The following is a 16908-nucleotide window of genomic DNA, read 5'->3' as shown; positions in this document are numbered from 1 at the left end:
TGCATCTGAAAACCAGTTGCTGGGGACCACAGCAAGCCTTGCGTTCGAATCTCGCTTGCAGGATTCCCATTGGCAGCTGTGAGAACAGGATGCTGGTCTGATCCAGCACTTTCTTCTTACAGTCTGGCTACCAGGGCTGTCCTACCCTTTACCCCACCAGCCTCAGCGGTCCCCGGTTGCCCCTGACAACGCTGCAAGACAAAGCTCCTTTTCCAGGATGGTTGAAGCCCTGCACCCCCACTTAGCACTGCAACTACTCAAGCCTGAGTTCAAGGCCTGCAGCTCAAAAGCCCTGCCCGCTTTTGGCGTTTAATGAAGCCCAAGGACAAGCTGTCATCAGAGTCACGGCCCTTTAAAGCAGCCCTAAAGCCCATTTCTCCCTTCAAAGAATTCTGGGCACTGTAGGGTGTTTCTAAAAAGGGTTTCTGGGAATTGTAGTTCTGTGAGGGGTGAACTACAGAGCCCATAGTTCTGTGATGGGGAGAAGGCGCTCCGAATGTCGTTTAATAATAATTAATAATAATTAAATAATAATAATAATAATAATAATAATAATAATAATAATAATAATTAATTTTTATTATACCCCAGTTAAAAAACTGGGCTCAGGGTGGCTAACAACAAATTTAAAACTCTTAATTGTAAAAACAGCATAAAATGCAGTAGAAAAACATGAATAACAATAAAATTCAAGATTCAGAAATCAATTTGGGGAAATAAGCATTAGATAATCCCCAGGGCTAGCTGGCTGAATTGGTCCTACTTGGGCCAGCGAGGAGACCAGGGAAGAATTAGCTGTGGGGTCTCAGAGCGGGTGATCTTCATAAAAGGTGAGGGAAGGAAGGGGAATAGAAGATCAGGCTAAGTTCAAGTTGAAAGCCAGGCAGAATAGCTCTGTCTTACAGGCCCGACGAAAGGAGGTTAAATCCTGCAGGGCCCTAGTCTCATGGGAAAGAGCATTCCACCAGGTCGGAGCCATCACTGAAAAGGCCCTGGCCCTGGTGGAGGATAGTATTGACTACCTTGGGGCCCAGGACCTGTGGTTATTCATGGACCTTAAGGTCCTCTGCGGGGCAGACCAGTTTAAAGGTTTAGGCGTGTGTACCCAGCTCCAGTCAACTTTCCGGTGACCCAGTTAAGAAAGAAGATCAAGGAAAGGGTGTGGATGCTTTGGTTTTGCAAACAGGATCTGCAACAGCTTGGAAAGACATGGGCGGTGCGTGCAATTGTTGCAACTTGCCTATTTTGGGAGAGGGAAAAGTCTATATTAGGATGAGGAGTGGGCTATTGACGGAGAGACGTCCTAGCTAGCAGCCATCGATGGCCCTCTCCTCCAAAAATTTGTCCTTTTAAAGCCCTCCAAGTTCATGGCCATCAACAAAAGATCAACATTTTTGCGATAATAATAATAATTTAACAATAATTTATTATTTATACCCTGCCCATCTGGCTGGGTTTCCCCAGCCATTCTGGGCAGCTTCCCACAAAATATTAAAAATACAAGAAGGGAAATGATAGGAAATGCCATTTTAACCTTCCCGCCAACAACTCAGAATGAATGCTCAACTCTGGAAAAGCAGAGACATGTACTACTGTAGGCTAATCTTTTAGCAGTTAAGGTGCAAGTTTCCCATGACATTCGGGGTCCAGATGGATGATCTTGAGGGGTCCCTACTGTTTGTTAACAGTCTCAGGGACAAATTTAGGTTTGATTAGGCCCTAACCTACTGAAGGGACGCGGGTGGCACTGTGGGTTAAACCACAGAGCCCAGGACTTGCTGATCAGAAGGTCGCCGGTTCGAATCTCCACGGCGGGGTGAGCTCCCGTTGCTCGGTCTCTGCTCCTGCCCACCTAGCAGTTCAAAAGCACGTCAAAGGGCAAGTAGATAAATAGGTACCACTCTGGCGGGAAGGTAAACGGCGTTTTCGTGCGCTGCTCTGGTTCGCCAGAAGCGGCTTAGTCCTGCTAGCCACATGACCCGGAAGCTGTACGCCGGCTCCCTCGGCCAATAAAGCGAGATGAGCGCTGCAACCCCAGAGTCGGCCACGACTGGACCTAATGGTCAGGGGTCTCTTTACCTTTACCTTTAACCTACTGAAGATAATGGGGCCCCTATATGTCCAGCTGTCCTTTGACAACAACAAATTACCGCAGTTTTTTGTGTTGAATATATGCTAGATGGTAACTTATGGACCTAATAGTTATCTTGAGCCATTTGCACATTCAGAATGTGGGCACCCTATATATAGAAAGGAACAAACCAGTGATATTTTAGGGAGCAGGCGGGGCCCATGACTTACATCACAGGAGCCTACACCACACAAAACACGGTTGCTGTAGGTAGGTTTTATTTTATTTGTTTTTTATCTTATATTTTGTACACCCAGGTTTTTTTTCCTTTAATTTTTTGGGGGGCCCCCAAGAGAGTGGGGCCCTGAGAGCTTGTTTAGCTTATATGTACTACCGGCACGCAAACAGTCCTCACGCAAACAGATCTCTTAGAAATAATAAATAAAAATAAAAATAATTTATTATTTATACCCCGCCCATCTGTCCGGGCTTCCCCAGCCACTCTGGGCAGCTTCCAACAAAATATTAAAATACAGTAATGCATCAAACATTAAACGCTTCCCTAAAGTAGTAGCGTTTTATTTTTCATTTCTGGGATAGCAGTGTGATCAGTAGTCTAGGGTGAGGGGACGACGACTTCTTTTTTTCCTTTAAAATATAAGGGGGAATTTTGCAGGTTCGGATTATTTGAACCCCTCCTCTCCTGTGGGGCTTTTGTGATCTGGGGCCATTTCCGTAAGGCTGTGCACTTTTGTGGGGGCAGAAAGGCGAGCCGGGGTGTGTGTGGGGGGGTGGTTTTGAGAATCTCTGGGCATCCCGACATCATAGGGGACAGCGATTCTTCCTTTAAAAATAAAATAAAATAAGCACGCCTTTTGTTCTCGCAAGAAAGGGGGAGGCAGGGCAGGAAGATGGATCGCTGGGGAAACGCGCTGCAAAGCCCCGAACATCTGTTATGGATTCAAAGAAGCAGCTGGCGAGGCCTGGAGAAAATGCACAAAAAGATTTTGCAGTGTGGCTGGAGGCGAAAAAAAGAGAGGGTTATTTTTGGGGAGGGTTGCACAAATTCAACGCAGGTGAGATCTTGCCTTGCACAAGACCCGACCCTCGCAGGCTTGGATTTGATCGAAGAATGTTGATGCTTCTTAATTCACTATCATTTACATTTCTATCCTGCCTTTAAGTTTAGCCCAGACTCAAGGCGGCTTTGCAAATAAAGACCGTAAAATGCAGCTTAAAAAAGAAGAAAAGCTAAAAACGTAGAAAATATTTTATCCATGTACGTGGAGCTCAGAGTTCACCCACATTTACCTTCAAGTCTGCCTGAGCACCCTAGTAGGTTCCAGCAGGTTCAGAGTGAGTTTTTTATTTTTTAAAAAAATCAAGACGAGAGAGTTTAAATTTAGACAGACTTTATTATGACAGGATCAAACCGGAAATGCAGACACATCCATTTTAAAAGTCGTTCTGATTAACACAGAAACCCGTTAACGAAAGGGGAAGACAACTCTATAAATAAAAAGACACAAACAAGCAATAAGTTAATACTGAATATTCCCCCGGCACACACCAAATTAAGGCAGACGTTGGCTTTTTCAATTTTTAAAGTTAGCAGATAAACTAAGAACTTTTTATGCACTTCTATAAAAAGGAGAAAAAAATAATATTTGGTTCCAAATATCAGAAATAATGTTCATATATATTTTTTAAAAAGGATGCAATAAATAGCTTACAATATATTAAGGATTCAGGGTGGAGTTTTGCGAATTCCGAGGTTCCCACTCCCTGGAGACAGTTTATCTCCTGATATGCTTTCTCCATACACAGAACTTGTGTAGGTAGGAATCGCCCGCAATCTCAGGCAACACAATGTGTTCCTGTGCTCCACACATCAAACATTCCTTGGAAGAATGAGATGCAAAACCAGCACGAGATTAAGGATTGTTTTCCGGTGCACAAAAATATTAGCTCGGTTATGAGAGGTGCAATTCGCCCACCAAGCTCCTGAAAAAAATTATGAGAACCCTCACTCGTGTACAAATGGAGATTGAAAGGGAATTCGAGAACGGAAACCCTTCCTTTCCTCCTGTTCCATGCAACATAATCCAAACCTGCAAAATTCCCCCTTATATTTTAAAGGAAAAAAAGAAGTCGTCGTCGTCCCTGTGGGGGAAATACCGCACTTTCTTCAAAAAAACTGAAGAGAATATCTTTTTTTAAAACACACACACACAAACTTGGGGGCTAATCCTGTCCCCACTACAGAAGCATTATTGTGAAGGGCACAAGTGGTCTGGCTCTGTAAGAAGACCGGCTGTGCAATAAGGGGATGAGAGAATTAATGCAGGAGACAGACAACGACCCCCCTCCCCGTCTCTCCCCCCCCCCCTCAATCTTGGAGACTTGAAGGCGGTTTCAAAAGACAGATTTTAGCAGTTTTTTGCATCAGGGGCGATGGCGTAACGGGGAACCCTCTCAACCCATTTTTGAGTCTGCAGACACTGTTTTCTAGATCTTTTTTATCAGGTAACGCGCCAGAGACCCGGGCATGAGCCCAAAAAACCAGTGTTGTGTTGACATACTAGTGCGACTGAGAGTTTCCAAACAAGCCACACGCTTGCCCTGGAAAGAAGAAGGCGAAGGGCTGCTGTTTCCGTTGCAAAAACCGGAGGGCCAGCCCAAGACGCAATCTGGGGTCTCTCCAGATGTTTGGGACAGCATCTCCCATCAGACCCTGCAAGGGCTGATGGGAAAATCCCAGTTGCAGTTGGCCTCCATCCTTGGACCCAACTCATCTTCTTCCCAACCTGCTCTGCAAAAATGAATAAATTAAGAAGCACTTGGGTGTTTGGCCTGAGAAAATGCGAAACCCGCCGTTAATCTCTTCTCCCCACCCACCGGGCCTTCTCCCTCACCCAGCCATTCAGAAACATCCAACATTCTTTCCTCTAAGCGCCCAAATTTGTGGGAAGAGTTCTGATTCCAATGCGTCGCCGCTCCCTTAAAAATTAAAAATGCTTTTGGCCTCTGGTCAGTTTTTGAGGTCTTCTCCCCCATTTCTCCCACCCCCTCAGACAGAGAGAGAGAGAGAGAGAGAGAGAGAGAGAGAGAGAGAGAGATATCTTGGCAGGCGAGTATTTGTCAGTTTAAGTTTTTCGTTCTGTCAGTTTCGTCCTCCAGCTTTTCTGCCCGCCCGTAGTCAGAAAGTTCTTGGCTTTCCGTTTTTGCATGCTGCCAGATTTTCAGCTGAAACAACACAGTAAAGGAAAGCCCTTGCTTAAGGCTTTTTAGGGGGGTGGGGGGTGGAGCAACCACCAAAATTACGGTTTTCCATATTGCAACAACAAAAAGACAAAAAGCACGGGTAGCTGCAAATTCGTCGGTTTCTTCTCGCATGGAAACAGGAGCCAACATTCAGGGTCGTATCCAATGCTAGCGCTACACAGAGTAGACCAACTGGAGATAAGGAACACGGCCGACTTAGGTCCCTGAATGCTAGTGGGTCTACTCTGTGTAGGATTTGGTTGAGTACATCCCAATGGTATCGAAATAAAGTCCTGCAAATCTTTTGAAGTCAGAGACAACCCAATAAGTCACGGGTCACAATACTTTTTTTTTGCCAAGGCCCTAAGCCAGATTTCCCCAACTTGGTGCCCACGCCAGAGCTTTTGGACTACAACTCCCAGCCAGGTGCAAGGATGACTACGGATAATGGGAGTTGTAGTCTAAAATATGAGCACCAAGTTGACCCTGAGAAAATGTGAGTAGCCCGGCGGAAAAAACATCCTCCTGGATGCCACAAAAAATCTCGCCAAGTTCCACGGAGTCGGCTTTGCTCCAGACTTCCCACATATCCCTGGCTACTCTCTGTGAAACTATCGCAGCAAGCAGAACATTGTCTGTTCTTGTGGTTCCAAGTCCTTCTCACTCTGCATATAATTTCCTCAATCCCTCCCTCGAGCAGAGAAAACCAGCAATATAGCGCAGAAGTTGTTCATCTCAGTCCATTGCTTGAGAAACGTCAGGTTTTTTATATTTAAAAAAATCAAATCATCGACAGCATAAAAAAAGAGTCTTCCCAAACAACTCGGGATATCTAGAGAAACCAGACCATTTTTAAGAGCGCTGGAAGTGGTCTGAGAAGGACACACCTCTTGCCCCCCCAACAGCATAGAAAAAGACACACTGTTGCCTCTGGATAAACAGGTTGATGAGGTTTTTGAATCGGTGTGCAAGCATACAAAAACACACACTGTTGCCTCTGGATAAACAGGTTGATGAGGTTTTTGAATCGGTGTGGGAACCTAGCAAACCTGTTTAAGCAGAGGCAAAAAGTCAGGTGGGCGTCCACACACAAAGAGCAGGGGTTCCTAGTTGCCTCCAGCTCTCTCTGGGTGCGGACAAGGGAAATCTCGCATCTTTCTCTCCATGCCTCAGTTTCTCCTCCCAACCTCGAAACGCCCCTTCAGTCGTCGGAGACGGAGATTTGGCTGAAGATGGGCAGCCGGCGGCCCAGCGGGCCCAACCCTGGGGATTCTGACCCACTGCTGCCCCCCGAACTCCCCGAGTCTTCCTGGTCAGAGAGGGAGTCGGCAGAAAGGCTTTTCTGCAGCGTCAGTAGGGCCGGGAAGGCAAAGGGGCACGGCAGGGACCCCCGAGCGGCCCCGGCAGTGGGGAGGGGACAGGAGAGAGTCGGCTGGCTCAGGGCATCGTGAGGGAAGGAGGTCTCCGGAAGGCGGGGGTCGGCAGTGGGGCAGTGGCGGGTTGGCAAGGGTGCCCGCGGGGGCGGCACGCGGCGCTCCTCTGCGTTGTGGATGAAGTGGCAGCGTGCTCCGTAAGGGCAGATGCCCGAGGTGTGGAACGTGCGGCAAGGCTCCGTCTTGTACTTGGGGTGGCGGCTGAGCCCCCGCAGCTCGGCCGCGCCGTGGGCAAACTGGCACTTGGCCCCATACTTGCAGACGCCGCTCTCCTCAAAGGTGCGGCACAGCTCCGTCTTGTAGCGGGACGAGGGTGGCTTGGCATCGCCGCGGCAGCAGCCCTCGATCAGGCTGGTCGAGCGGTCCGCTCGGAAGGGGATGCGCTGGAGGGAGTTGGGCGGCAGCTCAGAGTCCCGGCCCCACGGCTGCTGGTGGGGCCACGCTGGGTCGCTCGGACCAGCCGTGGCCGCGTGGGGAGCGACGGTGTCGGCTGGGTGCACCACACAGCCGGTTCCTTCAAAGCTGGAAGCCGAGAGGGCGACAGGGCAGGCGGAGAAGGTGCGCTGGAAGCGGAGGAAACATCTGGCATCTGGACTGTTGTCGTCCTCGTTCAGGTTCAGGCTCAGGAACGTCTACGAAGGAGGGAATTGGGGGAATATTATGAGAATTGAATTTATCAGTCGCTGGTTTTTTTGGCCACAGGCAACTCAAAGCGATGTACAGAAAAATGGAAAACCCAAACATAACTTACCGCATTTTTCGCTCCATAAGACACACTTTTTTCTTCCTAAAAGTAAGGGGAAATGTCTGTGCATCTTATGGAGCGAATGCGTGGTCCCCGGAGCCGAATTGCCCAGGGGCAAAAAGCAGATCATGCTCTTTTTTTTTAAAGAGGGAAGTGGGTGTTGGAACGAAGCCACCGATCATTTGCCGATTGGGGAGAGAGATAAGGGACGCTAGCGATAAAGGAGGCTGCCTGGGAGGGGGGAGGTAAAGACAGCAAAACAGGAAACAGGAAGACTAAAGCAATAAGGAGAGAAATTAGAAGAAAAGGAGGAGCAAAAAACTGCTCCAGCTAAGGAAAAGACACTGAGGCAAACAAGAGGGAAGGGGGTGTTGAAAGGAAGCAGCTGATCGGTAAGCGATCGGGAGGGAGATAAGGGACACTAGAGATAAAGGAGGCTGCCTGGGAGGGGGGCGGTAAAAGCCCATAGATCCTCAGGATTTTTGCATTGGGTCAACCCAAATTCACCATCAGATCACATAGCATGTCCAGGGCTACAGCCTGCACCCAAAAATCCATGCACCCACTGTTGCGTGGGGCTGCAATGGTGCAAAAAACGTGGTTACAAAGCACGGATCCACATGGATCCTCAGGATTTTTGCATTGGGCTAGCCCAAACTCACCGTCAAATCACATGTCTGTGGCCACAGCATGAACCACAAAAATCATACACCCACTGTTTCGTTCAGAATATTTTCTTTCTTGTTTTCCTCCTCTAAAAGCTAGGTGCGTCTTATGGTCAGGTGCGTCTTATGGAGCGAAAAATATGGTACATTAAAGCCAGGGGGGTGGGAGACAGAATTGTAATAGAATAGAATTGTAGAGTTGGGAGGGACCTCAACGGTCATCTAGTCGAACCCCCTGCAATGCAGGAATCAAGACACCCCACTCACTCTAAAAGGCCATAGATGGTAAAAGCCACAGACCTGGTGAAAAAGGAAGGTTTTCACCTGGGAGCTGAAGATAAGTAATGAAGGCATCAGGCTAGACTCCCTGGGGAGAGCTAAACCCAAGTCAACAGAGTAATGCAGCAGCAAAAAAGGCGAATGCTATTCTGGGCTGCATCAACAGAAGTCCAGATCGAGGGACGTAATAATCCCACTCTTTTCTGCCTTGGTCAGAACACACCTGGAGTCCTGTGTCCAGTTCTGGGTGCCACAATTTAAGAAGGATGTTGACAAGCTGGAAGGCGGGCAGAGGAGAGCAACAAAGATGACCAGAGGTCTGTAAACCAAGCCTTATGAAGAATGGTTGAAGGAGTTGGGTATGATAACAAATAATAATAATAATAATAATAATAATAATAATAATAATAATAATGTATTATTTATACCCCACCCATCTGGCTGGGTTTCCCAAGCCATTCTGGGCAGCTCCCAACCGAATATTAAAAACACAATACATGGCAGGACCTGCCAAGGAAAAGGAAAAATTTATTTATGTATGCTGCAACAGCAGCAAGTATCTTGGTAGCACAAGGATGGAAGAATGAGGAAATCCCGACGAAGGAACAGTGGCAAGAGAAATTGATGAATTATGCAGAACTGGCCCAACTGACTTACAAATTGTGAGATGAGGACAACTGTGACTTTAAAGAAGAATGGGAACTTTTTACAAACTATCTGAAAAGACAACAAAATGAACTGGACTCCTTGGCAAGTTTTGAATAAACACACACAAATTTATTGGTTGATAACGTGATAACAATTTTATAATATGCAGGGGAAATATGTGAAGAGAAATCAGGGAGAGGCACTGAGGGAAGTCCTTGTGGGATGGGAAGGGGGGGAAATAATGTATGTGATGATATGGTTTGATAATTTGTTGTGTGGAAACTGATCAATAAAAATATTAAAAATTTAAAAAAAACACAATACAGCATTAAACATTAAAAACTTCCCTAAACAGGGCTGCCTTCAGGTGTCTTTTAAAAATAAGACAGCTGCTTATTTCCTTCACATCTGGTGGGAGCGCATTCCACAGGGCGGGCGCCACCACCGAGAAGGCCCTCTGCCTGGTTCCCTGTAACTTGGCTTCTCGCAGGGAGGGAACCGCCAGAAGGCCCTCGGAGCTGGACCTCAGTGTTATTGGCAGAATGATGGAGGTGGAGACACTCCTTGAGGTATACTGGACCGAGGCCATTTAGGGCTTTAAAGGTCAGCACCAACACTTTGAACTGTGCTCGCAAACATACTGATTACCCTGGGAAAGAGGAGACTGAGAGGAGTTATGATGGCCATCTTCAAACATCTCAAGGGCCATGACATGAAAGAGGGAACAAGCTTGTTTTCTCCTGCTCTGGAGGGCAGGACTCGAACCCATGGCTTCAAGTTACAAGAAAGGAGATTCCGACTAAACACTCGGAAAAACTTTCTGAGCTGTGGAACAGTCTCCCTCGTGAGATTGGACTCTCCTTCGTTGGAGGTTTTTAAGCAGAGGTTGGGTGGCCATCTGTCATGGATGCTTGAGCTGAGATTCCTGCATTGCAGCGGGTTGGACTAGATGTCCCTCGGGGTCTCTTCCAACCCCACATTTCTACGATTCTATAATTCCATGCAAGTCCCTGATGCAACTACGGCTTCCACACTTCTCCGCAGGCAAAGAATTCTCCTGTTCTCAACGCTTGACCTCCAGGGACCAGGGCTACTCTCTTGCGCCAAGTGACGCCGAGGAGGAAGCAATTTGCCGGCCGACCCGCCCTCCCCGTGGGCTAATTGTTTTGAGCTGTGCAATCCGGCGACGTCTAAGCCCAGGCCAGCCGCTCTGAGCCCTCCCTGGGTTTCCTCCGCAAGGGGCGAGCTGGTAGCCGCATTCTCCCTCTGCAAATCCCTTGGACGGAGGCAGCTCGCCCCAGAGGATGCTATTAACTAAATGGATCTCCATCTGGTCGCTGGGCGGATGACACCTGCCTGGCCCAGCACTTGAGAAATCAAGGAGAAGGAATGCGAGACTCTCCAAATATTGACGGACTTGAGCTCCCATCGTTCTCAGCAACCAGTGTGGCCAAGGGGCAGCAGAGGCATCTTAATGTTTTGCTCCCTGGCAGTGTTTGAAATACCCCAGGTAGAGGTCTAATAATAATAATAATAATAATAATAATAATAATAATAATAATAATTTATTTACACCCCACCCATCTGGCTGGGTTTCCCCAGCCACTATGGGCAGCCGCCAACTGAATATTAAAAACAGTCCAGCACCAGACATTAAAAACTTCCCTAAACAGGGCTGCCTTCAGTTGTCTTTTAAAAGTAAAATAGTTGTTTATTGGCTTGACATCTGGTGGGAGGGCGTTCCACAGGGCGGGCGCCACCACCAAGAAGGCCCCCTGGAACTACTGGTCTTCTGGCAGTTCCCTCACTGTGAGAAGCAAAGATACAGGGAGCCAGACAGAGGGCCTTCTCGGTAGTGGCACCCTCACTTCAGAAGTCAAGGAGATAAAGAACTACACAACTTTTAGAAGGCATCTGAAGGCAGTCCTGTATCGGGAGGTTTTTAACGCTTGGTGTTTTTTTAGAAATGCTGTAATCAAGCCCAGAGTGGCTGGGTTAACCCAACCAGATGGACAGGGTATAAATAATAAACTTATTATTATTAATTATTATTATTATTATTATTGGTAAAGGGACATCTGACCATTAGGTCCAGTCATGACCAACTCTGGGGTTGCGGCGCTCATCTCGCTTTATTGGCCAAGGGAGCCGGCGTACAGCTTCCGGGTCATGTGGCCAGCATGACTGAGCCGCTTCTGGTGAATCAGAGCAGCGCACGGAAACGCCGTTTACCTTCCCGCCAGAACGGTACCTATTTATCTACTTGCACTTTGATGTGCTTTTGAACTGCTAGGTTGGCAGGAGCAGGGACCAAGCAATGGGAGCTCACCCCGTCGCGGGGATTCGAACCGCCGACCTTCTGATTGGCAAGTCCTAGGCTCTGTGGTTTAACCCACAGCACCACCCACACCCCCTAGCTGAGTCAAGAAGGATTTCCATTTATCTGTCCCGAATCGTCCAACGTTCTAGCCTTGTAATAGAGGCAGAGGAATGTCATTTCGGGGATGACCAAAACCTCCCAATGCAGTAAGCAAGCAAATTGTTTATCTGGAGGGTTGCTTTGGGTGAGGGGTGGGCTGGGCTGGTACACCAACACACACACATACACACACACCAGACACAACCTGCACAGTGCACCCAGCAATTCTGCTTCCGTTCACACCAATCTCTAGGTCAGCGGTTCGAATCCCCACGACGGGGTGAGCTCCCGTTTTTCGGTCCCTGCTCCTGCCAACCTAGTAGTTCGAAAGCACTTCAGAGTGCAAGTAGATAAATAGGTACCACTCCAGCGGGAAGGTAAACAGCGTTTCCGTGCGCTGCTCTGGTTCGCCAGAAGCTGTCTGCGAACAAACGCTGGCTCCCTCGGCCTATAGAGCGAGATGAGCACCACAACCCCAGAGTTGGTCAGGGGTCCCTTTACCTTCTTGACTCAGCACATGGTTAAACTATGGAACTCCCTGCCACAGGGGAACTGGATTGTCACCAAATTGGATGGCTCTAGAAGAGGATTAGAGGAGGAGAGGGCTGTTGATGGCAGCTAGCCATAATGACTATGCGCTGTGTCCGCATTTGAAGGCAGTAATGCATCTGGGTACCAGCTGCTGAAAGCCCCAGGAGGGGAGACCTGCTCTCGCACTCAGGTCCTGCTTGCGGGTTCCCACAGTGGGCATCTGGTTGGCCACTGTGAGAACAGGAGGCTAGACTAGACGGGCCATTGGCTCGATCTGTCAGCCCAGCTCTTCCGATGTTCTTATGGAACCTCCAGGTGCAGAGGCAGTCTATCCAGATTCCTATAGTTCCCCTAGGAAACTGAGAACAGGGTGCTGGACTAGACTCCCTGTTTCTGAATGGGGCAACTGTGCCCCTGAAGGACCAGGTGTGCAGCCTGGGAGTCATTTTGGACTCACAGCTGTCCATGGAGGCGCAGGTCAGTTCTGTGTCCAGGGCAGCTGTCTCCCAGCTCCATCTGGTACGCAGGATGAGACCTTATCTGCCCACAGACTGTCTTGCCAGAGTGGTACATGCTCTGGTTATCTCCCACTTGGACTACTGCAATGCGCTCTACATGGGGCTACCTTTGAAGGTGACCCGGAAACTACAACTAATCCAGAATGTGGCAGCTAAACTGGTGACTGGGAGCGGCCGCCGAGACCACATAACACCAGTTCTGTAAGACCTATGTTGGCTCCCAGGACGTTTCTGAGCACAATTCAAAGTGTTGGTGCTGACCTTTAAAGCCCTAAACGGCCTCAAAGGCCCAGTATACCTGAAGGAGCATCTCCACCCCCATTGTTGTGCCCGGACACTGAGGTCCAGCGCCGAGGGCCTTCTGGCAGTTCCCTCCCTGCGAGAAGCCAAGTTACAGGGAACCAGGCAGAGGGCCTTCTCAGATGTCAAAGATAAAAACAACTACCAGATCTGAAGGCAGCCCTGTTTAGGGACGCTTTTAATGTTTGATGCATTACTGTATTTTAATATTGTGTTGGAAGCCACCCAGAGTAGCTGGGGAAGCCCAGCCAGATGGGCGGGGTATAAATAATAAAATATTATTAATTATTATTAGTAGTAGTAGTAGTAGTAGCGGTATGGGCTGTTGCCATGATCCAGCAGAGTTCTCCTTTGGGATCTCTCTCTCTGCATGGACGAAACTCAGCTCCTTACTCTTTTTGCACCTTATTGTGGGCGAGCGCCCACGCGGCGTGTGAAATGCTTCGCCTGTGATGCAGACATCGCCCTGCTCTGCCCAGCAGGTACCAGCCACCACCGCTAGTATCTCCAGATGCCCCTAAGATGCAAATCTTGCTCTGAATAGTGGCTTTTATCCCACAACGGAGGACCATATGCTACAGGTCAATACTTGGGTTGCCAGGGAAACAGACAGGGCATTGGGAACAAAAGTCTCACCACAATGGCTCCCTAGAGTCACCGCCAATTGTGATGGAAATTTCCACACTCTGAATACCATCACATGCAAACACCTCCAGCCCAACCTGCGCCCCAACCCTCGAGGCCAAACCACAAACCCTTCCTTCCTATGCTGCTAATATTTCCTGTACGTTAAGAACTCTCGATTAGGCACAAGATAAATGGTGTGTTTGGGGTTGTTGTTTTTTACTTCGCTTCTCTTTCTCTCTCATTGCAACACGGACATTGTTTTGTATACAACATTAGCAGCAATGCCCTGACCGACTGAAGCATAGCTGTCAACTTTCCCCCTTATTTTTAATGTGAAATTCCATCATTCCGAATAGGATTCCTCGTGAGAAAAGGGAAAAGTTGATAGCTTTGAACCAAACACTTCCAAACTTGCAGCCAGGAGTTCTAACCCGGCAGACCCCAACATTTTACAGTTGCAGGGCCCACCTTTAATGCGTATTTTGGGGCCAATTTCTCAGTCATTTACCATATATTTGCACGGTTGTAGGGCTGCTGGAGAATTGCACCTTGGATCAGGCCATGACCCAGGAAGGGGTCCCAACCCACCAGTCGCAGACCATTGTCCAATACTTGCATGCATCCATAACCTCTTTATTTCTGCAAGCAGATCAAGGACTAAGTGGGGCACTGATGTCCCAAAGGGTCTCCAATTCTGGCAGGCTAGGAGAGGCTCTTACACCTTTACTTAGAAGCTGCCCTTCAGGGAAACTGTTAACTAACTTGGAAAGCTGCTAGGTCCTTATTTTTTCCCAAACACACAAAATTATACATGCAGCTGTGTTCAATGTTTGCTTCTAAGCAGGAAACACAATTGATGTTGAACTCCTGAGGGTTCCCCATCTCTACCTTACAAACAACCCTGTAAGGTAGGCCAGCACGATTACCCGATGGGCAAGAACCAGGAGGGGGAATCTCTGTGCCGAAGGCCTTCCAGCATGTTCACAGCAGATGCTATAGGCAAACAGGGAACCTCTCTGGATATCTAACTGTGCACCCTGACCTGGGACTCAGCACCACACAACACAGCAGGATGCTGCCCCAGTTCACATGCGGTCAGGCACCACAGCCAACATGGCACCCTCCAGTAGCAAGGGCTTCTGGGATATGAAGTCCAGGCACAGCGTGACGTCCACAACACCCCCTGGTGCATCTCCATTTTGCAGGCAATGTGCAGAATCTCTCCCTCCCTTTCGCGGGGCAAAGTCTCCTTCACCTTTGCAGGAAGGAAGCATCATCTAAAAGCAGACCTCGATTCGAATTCAGGGCCCCAACGGAACAGAGACATACCGCCTGGGGCTCAGCCAAGGCTCAAATTATGGGGAGGTAGGGAGCCCTTACCAAAACTCAAAAACTCCCCATTTAACACCCAGACACTGCTTTATACACACCCCATAATTTCTTAAAAGCAAGGCCCCTCTGCCACCCTCCCTCCGTGGTGGAAATCCCAGGGATCAGGTCCCAGGTTCATCGACTATCGGACTTTAAAATGCTGGAACCAGGCTCGCCCAAACAAAAACGTTTTTAGTAGACACCCCCCCCACACACACAAAATAGAGGACAGCGAAGGGGCCTGCTTGATTATCAAGAGGCAGGGAGTTCCAAAGGGAACCTTGCAAATGGGATGCTGAAAGAGGAGAGAGAGAGAGAGAATGTGAGGTAGGAGGAGGAGAGGGTTTGATGAAGAACAACAGGTGGACTGAAAAGAAGTGCTGCAAAAAAATCGCCTCAGGATAAAGGCCCAAAGCGAGGGGTCAGTTTTTTCAGTGGTGCCTGCCCCCTGCAAGAAGGAAGTCTCTCCAGAGGAGAGCGGATTCCTTCCACGCACATAACAGATCGTGATGGGATCCAGTGATCCAGAAAAGTCGCTCCATGCACCAAGCAAGTCAGGAAAAAGCAAAAGACTTTTGGGGTATCCTTGCATTCTTAGACAACGCTGAGTGATGTCTGGACCTGTTGATCTGGCCCAGTAATCGGAAGTTTTATTTTATTTTATTTTTTGCAAGCGAAGTTACAGCTGGGGAGGGAAAGAGCTTGCTGCAATTTCCTTAAAACACTTTGAGAGCTTCCATAAAAATAGGGGCAGAGTCCTTCAGCAAACAAAACAAAACAAAACAAAACAAAACAAAACAAAACAAAACAAAACAAAACACAAAACAAAACACTGTTTTAAATGAGTTTTCAGAGTACTCTCTGCCTTCTCCTGCCCCCCTATTTTTAACTACCAAGGTTTCTGGTAGCTAAAAAAAGGGGCAGTGAGTTTGCAGAGGCTTAAGCAACACGAGGAAGGCTAAAAATAAACCGTCAGAAAAGCGCTTTTCTTGAACTTCTGGGAAAGTCCAGCAGTTAAGACCAACTCCAGCATCCTACAAAAACACACCTTACCTTGCAGAGAGCATCATCCAGCTCGTGGAAAGGACTCGGGAAATACGAGGGCATCTTCTCCTCCTCCAGGAAGCGTCTTGGCTCTTAAAAAAATCGCCCACCCTCCTCCCCGCCAGGGAGAACCGATTAAAACCCAGAAAGCCCTGAAGCGGCTCTTTTAAAAGCCTCCCATCTCAGATTTGGGGGGGGGGGGGGGAGCCACGCCTCCTGGTCCAGAGTGGGCGGGGCATAAGCGGGGAGGGCGGGGCGGGAGAAGTCCCGGGCAAGGAGGGGGCTAACAATCTGGTGGGATGGAGGGATGGAAGGGGGGGGGGGGCGAGAAAAGGAACAGGATGGAGAGGGAGGAATGAATACCTGTGGAAGGTCTTTTTGCCCAAGAGCAGCAAAGCACCTGGGCTCCTTAACTGGAGCTGTGCTTTTCAATGAAAGGAAGAAGTGCAGGCTTCTGAGCTATGCAGAACTCTTGGTGCTGCAGAAATGAGTCTTCTTCGTCTTCTTCTTTGGTGATCTCTCGTAGCCAAGTAAGATTGTCTTCCATAAACACGGTTTTAAAAGTGAGTCCGTAAGTGACTGTGGAGGCCAATTCTGGATCCCCACGTCCTTCCACAGTGGGGACATTGGTTTCCGGGCAGCAGTTGATCCCAGTGTGGGTTTGCCAAGCGTGTCTTCCTCTTAGCACATTTCTCCCTTGTGTCCTGAGTTCGAGTGTCTTCAAAGCCCAGGACACCTTTGGTCAAGGCTGTTCTCCAACTGGTGCGCTCACAGGCCAGTGTTTCCCAATTGTTGGTGTTTATACTACATGTTTTAAAACATTTGCCTTGAGACAGTCTTTCAACCTCTTTAAACCAGCATTAGGCTTCCATTTTTAAGTTCAGAATAGAGTACAGTGGTACCTCAGGTTACATACGCTTCAGGTTACATACGCTTCAGGTTACAGACTCCGCTAACCCAGAAATAGTACCTCGGGTTAATAACTTTGCTTCA

At 48.4% G+C, this 16908-nt stretch overlaps 1 protein-coding gene across 1 annotated transcript; it reads right to left on the bottom strand.

Annotated features, from left to right (window-relative positions):
* Window positions 1-6535: 6535 nt before the first annotated feature.
* Window positions 6536-16036, bottom strand: LOC309345951 (mRNA decay activator protein ZFP36L2-B-like). Its single transcript, XM_081869469.1, has 2 exons — window positions 15925-16036; window positions 6536-7400 (listed from the first exon to the last, which is right to left on the bottom strand). The coding sequence occupies exons 1-2, from the start codon at window positions 15976-15978 to the stop codon at window positions 6537-6539; spliced, it is 918 nt and encodes a 305-aa protein (XP_081725595.1). The 5' UTR covers window positions 15979-16036; the 3' UTR covers window position 6536.
* Window positions 16037-16908: the final 872 nt, after the last annotated feature.

The sequence above is a fragment of the Podarcis erhardii genome (genome assembly GCF_964252035.2).
Source record: "Podarcis erhardii genome assembly, chromosome: 7".
Classification (NCBI taxonomy): Eukaryota; Metazoa; Chordata; class Lepidosauria; order Squamata; family Lacertidae; genus Podarcis; species Podarcis erhardii.
The sequence above is the reverse complement of the archived record's forward strand: the minus strand, read 5'-3'. Positions and strand labels throughout refer to the sequence as shown.

Coding starts and splice junctions, on each gene's coding strand:
- LOC309345951 (XM_081869469.1), bottom strand. CDS start 15,978: ATGCCCTCGTATTTCCCGAGTCCTTTCCACGAGCTGGATGATGCTCTC. Junction 7,401..15,924: donor TGGATGATGCTCTCTGCAAG/GTAAGGTGTGTT, acceptor CCTCCTTCGTAG/ACGTTCCTGAGCCTGAACCT.